The sequence below is a fragment of the Giraffa tippelskirchi genome, chromosome 2, assembly GCF_054371585.1.
Source record: "Giraffa tippelskirchi isolate mGirTip1 chromosome 2, T2T-mGirTip1v1.2.pri, whole genome shotgun sequence".
Lineage (NCBI taxonomy): Eukaryota > Metazoa > Chordata > Mammalia > Artiodactyla > Giraffidae > Giraffa > Giraffa tippelskirchi.
The window spans coordinates 212352825-212366799 of record NC_137276.1 but is presented as its reverse complement, the minus strand read 5'-3'; the positions used below and the strand labels follow the sequence as shown (position 1 = coordinate 212366799).

The 13975-nt window shown below is 38.1% G+C and overlaps 1 protein-coding gene across 2 annotated transcripts in view; it reads left to right on the top strand.

Moving 5' to 3' along the window:
* Positions 1 to 13975, top strand: part of TMPRSS15 (transmembrane serine protease 15) — a 135103-nt gene that overhangs the window by 54335 nt on the left and 66793 nt on the right. For both annotated transcript variants that reach the window (XM_081572670.1, XM_081572669.1), the window contains 3 exons: positions 9902 to 10007; positions 10320 to 10470; positions 12770 to 12905. In XM_081572670.1, the coding sequence (XP_081428796.1) occupies positions 9902 to 10007; positions 10320 to 10470; positions 12770 to 12905 (393 nt within the window). The remainder of the gene's footprint in view (positions 1 to 9901; positions 10008 to 10319; positions 10471 to 12769; positions 12906 to 13975) is intronic.

The window sequence follows — 13975 nt, the reverse complement described above, 5'->3', positions numbered from 1 at the left end:
TTTCAAGAATATATTTTTTACCTTATATATTCACAAAATGCTGAAAAGAACACAGAGGCCACTAGAGACAAAGAGACTTGGGTTGTTGCCTTAGATTTGCCACTTATTATTAACTAAGTGGACTCGTGGGAGGTAATTAACTTTTCTGAACTTTGGTCTGCTATGCCTTAATTTCATTTTCTCACTGTTCACTGCTAGTGTATAGAAATCCAGTTGATTGTGTATATTGACCTTGTGCATTGCAGCTTTGCTGAAATTAGTTTTTTAAGACTTTTCAATAGATCCATATCATACCATCAGATAATGAGGCAGGTTTACTTCTGATAAGCCTTCTTAGACTGTTCAGACTGCTATAACTGAATTCTACAGATTGGTTTTCTTAAACAATCAGTATTTATTTTTCCCAATTCTGAAGACAGGAAGTCCGAGTCAGGGTGGGGTGCCAGGATGGTGTGGTTCTGATGAGAGCCCTCCTTTTGGTTGACAGACACCAGCCTTCTTACTATATCCTCACGTAGCAGAGAGACAAGATCACTTATACCATCATGAGGGCTCCACCTTCATGAAGTGATTACCCTCCAAATGACCCATCTCTACTCTCGTCACATTGGAGTTTAGGGTTTCAGCATATTGAGGGCAGGAGGGAGACCACCATTCAGACCATAAGAGAAAAACTATGGAAGATCTGATTCTAAAGCATGGTCCTAGAGGATGAGATGGTTGGATGGCATCACTGACTCAATGGACATGAGTTTGGGTAAACTCCGGGAGTTGGTGATGGACAGGGAGGCCTGGCGTGCTGCAGTCCATGAGGTTGCAAAGAATTGGACATGACTGAGCAATTGAACTGAACTGAACTGAAGGAAAAGGTGGTGTTTTGTAAGTATATTTGTCACATAAGTGAGATGTTAGAACTGGATTTCAGGTGGAAACATTAACATTAAGATAATAAATTGACTGAGAAGATCAGAAATTATTGGGGATTATTAGGGGATAAGGAACTTGTAGTGAAAAGACCAACCACATAAACCTTGGATGCATGTATTCATAATATTTGTTATTGTTTTTCAGTTGCTAAGTTGTGTCTGACTCCTTTCAACCTTATGGTCTGCGGCACACCAGCCTTCCCTGTCCTTCACTGTCTCCCAGAGTTTGCTGAGCTTCATGTCCATTGAGTGGCTATCTAACCATCTCATTCTCTGTCACCCCCTTCTCCTTTTGCCTTTATTTTTCCCCAGCGTCAGGGTCTTTTTCCAATGAGTCAGCTCTTCACATCAGGTGGCCAAAGTATTGGAACTTCAACTTCAGCATCAGTCTTTCCAATGAATATTCAGGGTTGATTTCATTTAGGATCGACTGGTTTGATCTCCTTTCTGTCCAAGAGACTCTAAAGAGTCCTCCATCACCACAATCTAAAAGCCTCAATTTTTCGGCGCTCAGCTTTCTTTATCGTCCAACTCTCACATCCATACATGATGCAAAAAACCATAGCTTTGACTAGATGGACTTTGTAGGCAAAGTTATGTCTCTACTTTTTAATATGCTGTCACAGTTTGTCATAGCTTTCCTTCCAAGGAGCAAGTGTCTTTTAATTTCATGACTGTAGTCACTGTCCTCAGTGATTTTCAAGCCCAGGACAACAAAATATGCCACTGCTTCCACTTTTATTCCTGCTATTTGCCATGAAGTGATGGAACTGGATGCCATGATCTTAATAATTTTTTGACTGTTGAGCTTTAAGCCAGTTTTTCACTTTCTTTAGCCCTCTTTAACCCTTTAACCCTCATCAAGAAGTTTGGTAGTTCCTCTTCACTTTCTGCCATTAGTGTGATATTGTCTGACTATCTGAGGTTATTGATATTTCTCCCAGGAGTTTGATTTCAGCTTGTGATTCATTCAGTCCAGCATTTCAGTGACTTACTCTGCATATAAGTTAAATAAGCAAGGTGACAATATACAGCTTTGTCATACTCCTTTCCCAATTTTGAACCAATCTGTTGTTCCATCTCCTAACTGTTGCTTCTTGACCTGCATACAGGTTTCTCTGGAGATAGGTAAGGTGGTCTGGTATTCCCGTCACTTTAAGAATTTGCCACATTTTGTTGTGATCCGTGCAGTCAAAGGCTTTAGCATTGTCAATGAAGCAGAAGTAGTTCAGTTCAGTTCAGTCGCTCAGTCGTGTCCGACTCTTTGCGACCCCATTAATCGCAGCACGCCAGACCTCCCTGTACATCACCAACTCCCGGAATCCACAAAAACCCATGTCAATCGAGTCGGTGATGCCATCCAACCATCTCATCCTCTGTCATCCCCTTCTCCTCCTGCCCCCAATCCTTCCCAGGATTAGGGTCTTTCCCAATGAGTCAACTCTTCGCATGAGGTGGCCAAAGTATTGGAGTTTCAGCTTCAACATCAGTTCTTCCAATGAACACCCAGGACTGATCTCCTTTAGGATGGACTGGTTGAATCTCCTTGCGATCCAAGGGACTCTCAAGAGTCTTCTCCAACACCACAGTTCAAAAGCATCAATTCTTCGGTGCTCAGCTTTCTTCACCGTCCAACTCTCACATCCATAGTAGTAGTAGATCTAACTACAAATCTAGATGTAATATGGATCTTACAAAGTAAAGTGAAAGTTAAAGTTGCTCAGTCATGTCCAACTCTTTTCCACCCCATCAACTCCATGGAATTCTCCAGGCCAGAATACTGGTGTGGGTAGCCTTTCCCTTCTCCAGGGAATCTTTCCCAACCCAGGGATAGAACCCAGGTCTCCACATTGCAAGTGGATTCTTTACCAGCTGAGCCAACAGGGAAGCTCAAGAATACTGGAGTGGGTAGCCTATCCCTTCTCCAGCAGAGCTTCCAGACCCAGGAATCGAATTGGGGTCTCCTGCATTGTAGGTAGATTCAGTTTAAAAAAGCAATGCAGGTGCATTGCTTTTGATCTTACCAGCTGAGCGCCCAGGGAAGCTGTTTAAAAAATAAAGAAAATTACAAAGAGGACAGAATAGAAGTTCATGCTTTTAGATGATTTTCTTAGACAAAATCAATCCTATAATACATTTTATTGTTGAGAATTCAATGCAATTCAAAAAACACATATTAAACGTTTCTTTTAACTAAACATGGTTCTAGATATTGAGGGCATGGATCACACATCATAATTTCTACAAAGCCTTTCTGGAACTCCCAAGTTAAAATCTTCCTTTCCATTAGCTTTAAAGCACCTCTTTTATTTTTCCTATCACATGACCTTATATCTGCTTACTTGTTTGTTTCTTTTCATCACAATGTTCTCTTCAGGAACAAGAACCTTGTCTTTTTCATTTTTGAAATGCTAGTGCATTTTCAGCGCCAGACTATAACTAAAATGTGAAATTATTTTTAATTAATGAGTGAATGTCTACAGTTTTGACTCAATAAGTCATTTTATAATAAGTGATTGACTACATGAAATTGTTTATAACATAAAAATAGCCTGAGCACATGTGCATTGTAATTTAATGTTCCCTGGTGACTCAGACAGTAAATAATCGACCTGCAATGCAGGAGACCTGGGTTTGATCCCTGGGTTGGGAAGATGCCCTGGAGGAGGGCATGGCAACCCATTCCAGTATTCTTGCCTGGAGAATCCCCATGACAGAGGAGCCTGGCAGGCTACAATCCATGGGGTCGCAAAGAGTCGGACATGACTGAGCAACTAAGTATAGCAGCACATATTACCTAGATCAATATCCATGCTTTTATAACCTGAAAATTAACTAGCTAGTGATCTAATGTCAATTGCAAATTACACCTAGTAAGAGTACACCTTTTTTTATAGTAGAAATGTATCTGAATAATCCTAGTTCCTTAGAAAATGCAGCCCAGGATAACAAAATACAGTTCACACAAGTTACAGTTCATGAAGTATTTCTTAACAAGGATGTGACGACTGTCGATCTATTTCTCTAAGAAATAATTGAAACTCCCACTCGATATATTCATTCCCTCCTTTATTTAAGAAATATTTTTTGAGTCCAGGCCCTATTCAAGACCTCTGGATGTATCTGTGAATAAAAGAAACCAGATTTTCTTCTTTTATGAAACACATTTTATAGCAAGAAAAACAAAATAAGCACTATGCATCACAAATCATTACATTTTGGGCATCTGTTTAATGTTAATGAGTACTTAGGGGAAAATACAGAGCTTGGTAAGGCCAGTGGGGAGGGCAGATGTTGAGGTGCTTGTGCAAATTAAAATACAGTCATCAGGTTGGGTCTCATTGAAACAATAAGTGACAGTTGAATCAAAACTTTAAGGGACATACAGATTACTCCAGGCATAGGAAACATACAGAGTAAAGGCTCTAAAGGACGCATGCCTGACCTGCATGAAAGAAAGCCAAGAAACCAGCATTGCTGAAACAGAATCAATAGGGCCAGTGGGGTTCAGATAATAATGAGTCTTCCATGGGTCTGCCCTTTTCCCTGGTGAAGTGAGGAGCCATTGACGTTTAAATGCGGGAATGAGAAGATTCACTTTGATTGGTAGAATGGTTTATGGAAGGGCAAGGGGGTTGTCAAGGAGACCAGTGAAAAGTTATCTCTTAATCCAGAAAAGAGGCCATGGGACTCACATGTGGTGATATGAGGTCAGATTCTGGATATAATCTAAAAGTAAAGTTAACAGGATCCTGCTAAATTAGTTACCAATGTGACCCTATGGATAAAAAAAAAAAAAAAAAAGTGCCCTGCATATATGGCCAATCTCATTAGATTTACATGCTTAAATCTAAAAGTTATGACATGCATCATCTTATGCATAATTATTCTCCTTTGAGTCAGTGATTTCCCACAGCTTGGTCCTCTAGGGGTAAATTAGTAATCTGCACAGCTGAAGACTAACCCCCAAGTGATAATCACCCCCAACTCTCTAGAGAATCCTGACCTAAAACAGTCAAATAATTTGACCATTTTTTTTTCCCTTAACTATAATAAAAAAAAAAAACTCTCTCACACTTGGACAAGAGTAGTTAGAGAGAAGTACAGAAAGCACCTATATCTATTGACTCTGACAGATCGATTTTATGTAGTTGAAATCTTTGATGTTCAAATTATCATTTTCTCCTTTTATGTCATCATAATAAGAGAGAAAAATCATTCCACTGATATTTGAAGGCTCTAAGTACATTAGAGGAGAAAAATGATTTCAGCTTGCCAACAGATTAAATCACAAAAGAAATAAGATGAAACTGACCAAAGTGAGACAGGTTGAATGTCAGGTGGAGGTTTTAAATAGTCGGGTTGGAAATGCAGTCTCAGGAGAAGATTGTGAAGCAGGAGTTATTTAAAATGAGATGAGTCAGAGCAGTTCAGAGCCCACCAGAGGCAGCAGTGTAATGAGAACGGATGAGAGGCCTTAATAGGTCCTTCCCAAGTCTCATACCGGTGATTTCATAATCTAGCAGTCTTTCCCCTCCAAGGGGTATTTTTCTTCCAGCTTGCTTTTTTATGTGTCAGACATCCTGCCTCTGAGATGGAAGGGAATTAAATCTCCCCTGCTGTTCCTCTTATCCATGCAGGATTTTTTTGTTCTTTACTTTCACTTTAAATGACAGGTAGGCCTAAATGAAGCAGATAAACTTTGAATTAGCATTGCTTTAGGAAAGAACATCTAAGCCCCTTAACTCTCTGAGTCTTTCTGAAGAAGTTTCTCCTGGTGGAGCACCTACTTTGAAATCTCTGTATTGTCAATGCTCCGTTTCTCTGTTCTTCTTAGAAACAAAGGGAACTGGTAGAGACATTGTGCTGATACAAGGAAGCACCTTGGGGTGCTCAGCAGAGACCCATTTGTCCAGAACATTCAAGGATATGAGATGAGTAACATAAAAATTTCAGAAATGGAAGAGTCACAAAAGAGCTAGAAGAGATGAATAAAGTATTTTTTTGTTGGCCTTTCTCAATGAAATCACTATCATTCCAACACTTGGGGGCTAGCTAACACTGTATAGTAGTAAGGATCATTAAAACAGAGACCCTGAAGTCATAGCTAGGTTTAATTTGAGCTCTGCCATTTGAATCTACTCTGTTAGATGACTCGTCAGCATCAATAATCTCATCATCTATCTCCGTTTCCTCATCTGGAAAGTGAGTTGATGATAATAGAAACTGACTTTGGAGGAATACTATGAGTGTTAAATTAATATGTTTTTTAAAATCTTAGGAAAATGCCTGACATATGAAAAATGCTTTATACATATTAGATATCATAACTATTCTCTTTTCATGCCACAGAAATATTCAACAGGAACAAATTAGCTGTGGTACTCTTCTAAATATTATGCCAGAGAGGAAAATAGTTATGGATTCAAAAGTATTTTAAGTCTTTGGGATATCTGCATTTTATTTAGCTTATAAACCTATTCTAAATTAAGAGTAATTTTAATATTTCAAAGTAATGTCCTTATTTCCTTATCTTTCCTGTGATGTTGAATTTCAGAAAATAATGTTGCTCTTTAATATTGAGAGAATCTGGCTGAATTTGCACCATTCTCAATCTAAAACTTTTGATATTTATCTACCAGATTCAGTTAATTTTATAGGCACCCACAAAGTCACAAAGTGATTTTCAGAATAGTATTTCCTTCTTGAGAGGGACCTCCAGGTTTCCAGAAAGTTCTACTCTCTCTGAAATCTCTGCTGTCTCTACGTCAACATCCAACACTACTTCTCTTTAGTTGGACAGTTTGGGGTGAGAGATTAGATTCAGTTCATGAAGAAATAAGCGGAAAAAAGGGATAGATGGAAGTTGTAAGAGAAACCTAATGGCTCACAAAAACTCACAGAATGCTTACATTGCAAATTTTGAAACTGACTCTTGAGGGTAATTCCAAGAACTCTCAAAGATATTTTAAAAGAATTATCGTTTAACCTATAATTCCCCATAGGGTTGTGGAAAATATCTATTTGATCATTTCAGTTGTGTAGTACTTTAATAAATTTTAAAATAAAAAGCCTGTCAAATTAATGTAGCATGAATATATTAAACAATATTTAGCTAATCCTCACAGAGAATTAAGAAAATGTACCAAGTGTCTTTCTTTTATCCAAACTTCTCACAAGTTTTTAACATCACACATGAATATAAATATAATCAGTTCAGTTCAGTTCAGTTCAGTCGCTCAGTCATGTCCGACTCTGCGACCCCATGAACGACAGCGCGCCAGGCCTCCCTGTCCATCACCAACTCCCGGAGTCCACCCAAACCCATGTCCATCGAGTCGGTGATGCCATCCAGCCATATCATCCTCTGTCGTCCCCTTCTCCTCCTGCCCCCAATCCTTTCCAGCATCAGGGTCTTTTCCAATGAGTCAGCTCTTTGCATGAGTTGGCCAAAGTATTGGAGTTTCAGCTTCAACATCAGTCCTTCCAATGAACACTCAGGACTGATCTCCTTTAGGATGGACTGGTTGGATCTCCTTGCAGTCCAAGGGACTCTCAAGAGTCTTCTCCAACACCACAGTTCAAAAGCATCAATTTTTCGGCACTCAGCTTTCTTTATAGTCTAACTCTCACATCCATACATAACTACTGGAAAAACCATAGCCTTGACTAGACGGACCTTTGTTGATCAAGTAATGTCTCTGCTTTTTAATATGCTATCTAGGTTGGTCATAACTTCCCTTCCAAGGAGTAAGTATCTTTTAATATCATGGCTGCAGTCACCATCTGCAGTGATTTGGAGCCCAGAAAAATAAAATCAGCCACTGTTTCCACTGTTTCCCCATCTACCTGCCATGAAGTGATGGGACCAGATGCCATGATCTTACTGTTCTGAATGTTGAGCTTTAAGCTAACTTTTTTACTCTCCACTTTCACTTTCATCAAGAGGCTCTTTAGTTCTTCACTTTCTGCCATAAGGGTGGTGTCATCTGCATATCTAAGGTTATTCATATTTCTCCCGGCAATCTTGATTCCAGCTTGTGCTTCTTCCAGCCCAGCGTTTCTCATGATGTGCTCTGCATATAAGTTAAATAAGCAGGGTGACAATATACAGCCTTGACGTACTCCTTTTCCTATTTGGAACCAGTTTGTTGTTCCATGTCCAGTTCTAACTGTTGCTTCCTGACCTGCATACAGGTTTCTCAAGAGGCAGGTCAGGTTGTCTGGTATTCCCATTTCTTTCAGAATTTTCCACAGTTTATTGTGATCCAAACAGTCAAAGGCTTTGGCATAGTCAATAAAGCAGAAATAGATGTTTTTCTGGTACTCTCTTGCTTTTTCAATGATCCAGCAGATGTTAGCAATTTGATCTCTGGTTCCTCTGCTTTTTCTAAAACCAGCTTGAATATCTGGAAGTTCACGGTTCACGTATTGCTAAAGCCTGGCTTGGAGAATTTTAAGCATTACTTTACTAGCGTGTGACATGAGTGCAATTGTGCGGTAGTTTGAGCATTCTTTGGCACTGCCTTTCTTTGGGATTGGAATGAAAACTGACTGTTTCCAGTCCTGTGGCCACTGCTGAGTTTTCCAGATTTGCTGGCATATCGAGTGCAGCACTTTCACAGCGTCATCTTTCAGGATTTGAAATAGCTCAACTGGAATTCCATCACCTTCACTAGCTTCGTTCATAGTGATGCTTTCTGAGGCCCACTTGACTTCACATTCCAGGATGTCTGGCTCTAGGTGAGTGATAACACCATCGTCATTATCTGGGTCATGAAGAACATTTTTGTACAGTTCTTCTGTGTATTCTTGCCACCTCTTCTTAATATCTTCTGCTTCTGTTAGGTCCATACCATTTCTGTCCTTTATTGAGCCCTTCTTTGCATGAAATGTTCCCTTGGTATCTCTAATTTGCTTGAAAAGATCTCTAGTCTTTCCCATTTTATTGTTTTCCTCTTTTTCTTTGCATTGATCACTGAAGAAAGCTTTCTTGTCTCTCCTTGCTTTTCTTTGGAACTCTGCATTCAAATTGGTATATCTTTCCTTTTCTCCTTTGCTTTTCACTTCCCGTCTTTTCACATCTATTTGTAAGGCCTCCTCAGACAGCCATTTTGCTTTTTTGCATTTCTTTTTCTTGGGGATGGTCTTGATTTCTGTCTCCTGTACAGTGTCACGAACCTCCATCCATAGTTCATCAGGTATTCTGTCTATCAGATCTAGTCCCTTAAATCTATTTCTTACTTCCACTGTATAGTCATAAGGGATTTGATTTAGGTCATACCTGAATGGTCTAGTGGTTTTCTCCACTTTCTTCAGTTTCAGTCTGAATACATGATGGAATACTCTAAGTGACATCAGAGAAGTACAAGTGTAACTAAGACTTCAAGAGTCACATCTAGTTTGGAAGACCAAGAAGGATTTTCTGAAGATGTTAATTTGACTTAAATGACTCCCAAAATTAGTGACAGGTACAATTGTAAGGGAAACTCCAGTAGAAGAAAGTGAACTTTCCCTTCGAATTTGTATTTAAGTACTTGTCTTAAGTGAGTTAGTCCATCAGCGTATCTAAATATCTTCATGGTCCAATTGTCTATAAAGGAGTGAATATTCAAAACACCTAATAAATTGGAACTAAAGTGGTATTTGCTCAAAATAATAAGATGAAACAGTCACATGAACTCTTAGTAACTTGGATTTTGTTATATCTTTAGTGATGTTCCAGTTCAAGGCTATTGGGAAATCCAAAGTTGAGAAGTGACTTTCTAAAATACCAATTGATTATGGAAGTTGCCTTCTGGCTTCTAGTATAGCTCCTTTCCATTCTACCTAAACATGTTTCTTTATATTTTCATTTTAAAGTTGTGCTTTCCTGTTTATGAATTATATAGAAGGAAAGCACAACTGTCATTTCACACCAAAAAAAGTTGCTAATATTTAAGTGAAGCAAAATATTTTTGTTGTTTTTTTTACAGGATTTTACATTTCCACCCCAACTGGACCAGGAGGGAGACGAGAAAGAGTAGGACTTTTAACTCTCCCTTTAGATCCCACTCCCGAACAAGCCTGCCTTAGTTTCTGGTATGTTATAGATACATGTTAAGTAACATCTTATTTAATGAGTGATGTTGCTTTTCTTGCATTACCAGGCTCAAATTTTACTAAGATGTTGCAGCAGGTTTTAATGCATTAGTCATTACTTTTCCAATTCATAAAGTAACAAATACTGAAAACTTTCTTTTCTCTAGCAGCTTCCTCACCCAAGAGAAAAGAGGTATTTGAGTGAAGGATTTAGAAGAACTCTAATATATCAACATATATGTGAATATATACATATATATGTATTTTCTAATGTTGTAGGAATTGATTAATTTTTGCTTGTTTCTAAATTAGGTATTATATGTATGGTGAAAATGTTTACAAATTAAGTATTAATATCAGTAGTGACCAAAACATGGAGAAGACAATTTTCCAAAAAGAAGGAAATTATGGACAAAATTGGAACTATGGACAAGTAACATTAAATGAAACAGTGGAATTTAAGGTGAGCAAAACACTTTATAACCATGTATTTGTATTATAAAATGGTGATACAATTATAGTTTATGGTGATATGTGAAAAACAGTTTACTTTCTGGGTATAGCTAAGTCGTTTTCTCTACTTTTCTGATCTTCCTCTTTTTTTTTTTTAATATTTGAGTGCCTCTATTTTCAATTATTCACTGACATTAAAAACCACTTACTGAGGAACAATTTACTACATGGAAGTACTACTTATAATGAGCCATAAAATTCATAGAAAACTCAAAGGATATTTCAGCTTTCTTCAGCAACTTTCTTTCACAAGCCAACCATGTATTCCTATTCCACTGCCTGACTAGGTTTTCCAACTTTTCAAGAACTCCACCTGAATGACCCCTACACTTTTCTAGGGAATCATCTTTTCCTGTTAGAACATCTACACCCACCCGTATCCACACATGCTGCCCCATTCTGACTTAATTGCCATATATTTCCTCTAGAGACAAGTTCTATGAGCTGTATCACTGAGAAGTCTCTGATCATTTATTTCACTTTAGGGTGAATTAATTTTTCACATAACAGCTTAATGTGTTCTCTCCCAAGGGTGTTTGCAATTAAAATACAGGATCATATAAGCTAATAGCTTGACCAAATTAACAATGTTTTAATTAGGTAATTTCAGATACAAGAGTATAAATTTCAGAAGATGTATGATTGGACAGACATTGTCATCAGTGAAGATTCAGTGCTTTTCTGTGACTTGATAAAAAGCAGACAATAATCAATGACCCTCATTTGTATTCCTCCCAGCTTTCTTTTTTTTTTTTTCTATCTTTTACTTATCCTCTTTCTTCTGATTCTATAATTCTGTAAAGTTTTCTTTTCCACCTTCATTTTCTGACAATTCAAGGAAGGGTAAAGGAAAATGGAACATGAAGGAACAAAAAGACGGCAGAAGCAGGAAGATAGGCATTGCAGTAACCAAATCTTGGGCAACTCATGGAGGGTCTTAAAAGTCACAAAACTGCATCCACTTTTTCATCGGGCGGAGTGAGAGGACTGAGTTCTATAAATGTTTACACCTTGGCTTTGCCACTTCAGTTACAAAATTTTGAAGAAGTTACTTTAGTCTCTTTGACATTCAGCTTCTGTGTATCTGAAAGGAAAAGATAATTCTTACATGGAGTACTGTCCACCATGAAGTAGGTAGAATGAATGAACAAATGAGTGAATAGATGACTGTAAATTCAATTTAATTAGTGTTGGAAAAATTGAATAAGATAATGTATACAATGCACCTTGCATAGCATTTAACACATCAGGTATTCAGTTTATTTCTTTCCTTTCCCAGACAGGAGAGGATCCAACAAAGTCCAGTCAAAAATACCCACTGTTCTTAAGAACCTAATATGTTTCATCTGAACAGTGGACCTTTCTCCCAGGTCTGTGTCTGTGTCCTCTGGTCATCACCTTTGTAATACATCTCACACAAACTTCCCAGGTCAATTATGACCAGTACCAGCAGGCATTCCCCACTCCAGGGGATCATCCCAGCCCAGGAATCTAACTCTCTTGTGTCTCCTGCGTTGGCAGATTCTTTACCACTAGAGCCACTATCTGGCTCTGAATAACTGTATCATATTCATATTTTCTCTTGTTTTCTTCTTCTCTCTTTTAAATTACCTAATCAATGTGTCTTTTCAGGGTTTTTTGCTCTAGGGGTTTCCCTGATAGCTTAGTTGGTAAAGAATCCACCTGCAGTGCAGGAGACCCTGGTTCGATTCCTGGGTTGGAAAGATCCCCTGGAGAAGAGAAAGGCTACCCACTCCAGTTTCTGGCCTGGAAAATTCCATGGAGTGTATAGTCCAAGAGGTTGCAAAGAGTTGGACATGACAGAGCAGCTTTCACTCTCTTCAGGGTTGTATGCTCTAAGAAGGCAGACAGCCATCTGGATTTTTAATAATGTTGTGGAAAGAACCTAGAATAAGGTTGCTGTCCCTGCAAGATGATGTGTATATGTGACAGAGTACAATGGAGCATGACAATATCATGAAAGAAAGAGCTAGAGACATAGAGAAACTGTGACGATGTTGCCTAACACAGAAAGAAGACGGTAGCAAAAATTTAGACCACTGTGAACGCATAGTTACAGAGCTCGGCTCAGCTGAAGGACCTTGAAAAGCAATATTTCACTGTGTGATAACTTGTCCACATTTACTTGGACATGACAGTATTGATTTTCCAGAGAATACTGGGACACAAGAAGAATCAATCAGAAGAGATTAAAGTGGAATCATTTTATGTACCTCTCTGAATTACAGGTTGCTTTCTATGGGTTTAAAAACCAGTACCTGAGTGATATAGCATTGGATGACATTAGCCTAACATATGGGATTTGCAATGTGAGTGTCTATCCAGAACCAACTTTAGTCCCAACTCTTCCGCCAGAACTTCCCAGTAAGTAACCTTAACATGTGTTTTCCCTAATTAGGTTATTAGTATTTCCAGGTAGATCTCTCTCTGACTTATTTTTTTATTATCTTGCCATAGTGCTGTCTTTTCACTGAAAATCAGAAACTTTAAGATATAGGTAAAATGGAAACTAGTAAAATATCACACATTAAATATAGATCACCAATGAAATCATGCTGTGCATCATGTTATACTTCATGTTTATGCTAATTTTAGTACATTTTCATTTTTTAAAATAATTTAAGTGTTGATTGCCATTTTGTTTTCAATTTAATACAAACTAATGCTAGGTGTGGGGCTTCCCAAGTGGCCTTAGTGGTAAAAAAGAAATCTGCCAATGCAGGAGAAATAAGAGATTCAGATTCGATCCCTAGTCAGAAAGATCCCCTGGAGGAGGGCATGGCAACTCACTCCAGTATTCTTGCCTAGAGAATCCCATAGAGAGAGGACCCTGGTGGGCTATAGTCCATAGGGTCACACAGAGTCAGGCATGACTGAAGCGACTTAGCATGCACACAATGCTAGGTGCATGTATGGATTATACATAAATTCTTCAATATCGGAAACAGTCATTCAAATTTTATAACGATTGCATGCAAAGCACTTCATAAAAAAATGTAAGTTATATCAATAACCACTATTACATGAAAGAATAATCCATATAATATTAATTTATAAATTAATAAATACAAAAAGCAACATATAACTATGTGCCCCTAAAATTAATAAATGAGAGACTTAAGTGGTAGAAGACTTTGGAGAAGAGAGTGTGAGCTGGAAAAGGCTTCAAGGAAGCATTAACATCAAGCAACAGCATGACACAAAAAAATTGAAACAAAAGAAGGAAAATACCAAGTGTGCCTGTATGCGTGCATGCTCAGTCATTTCCATATAATAATATTGCCCCCAAAATTGTTTTCTTGACACCAAACTCTGAATCTAAATCACCTTTGCTTCACTGTTATCTGGTTCTTAATATTGCATATATAGATCATCAATAAATACTGTTAGGTATAAACTAAAGCCTCTCTCTATCTTTCTCTTTCTCAGCTGTT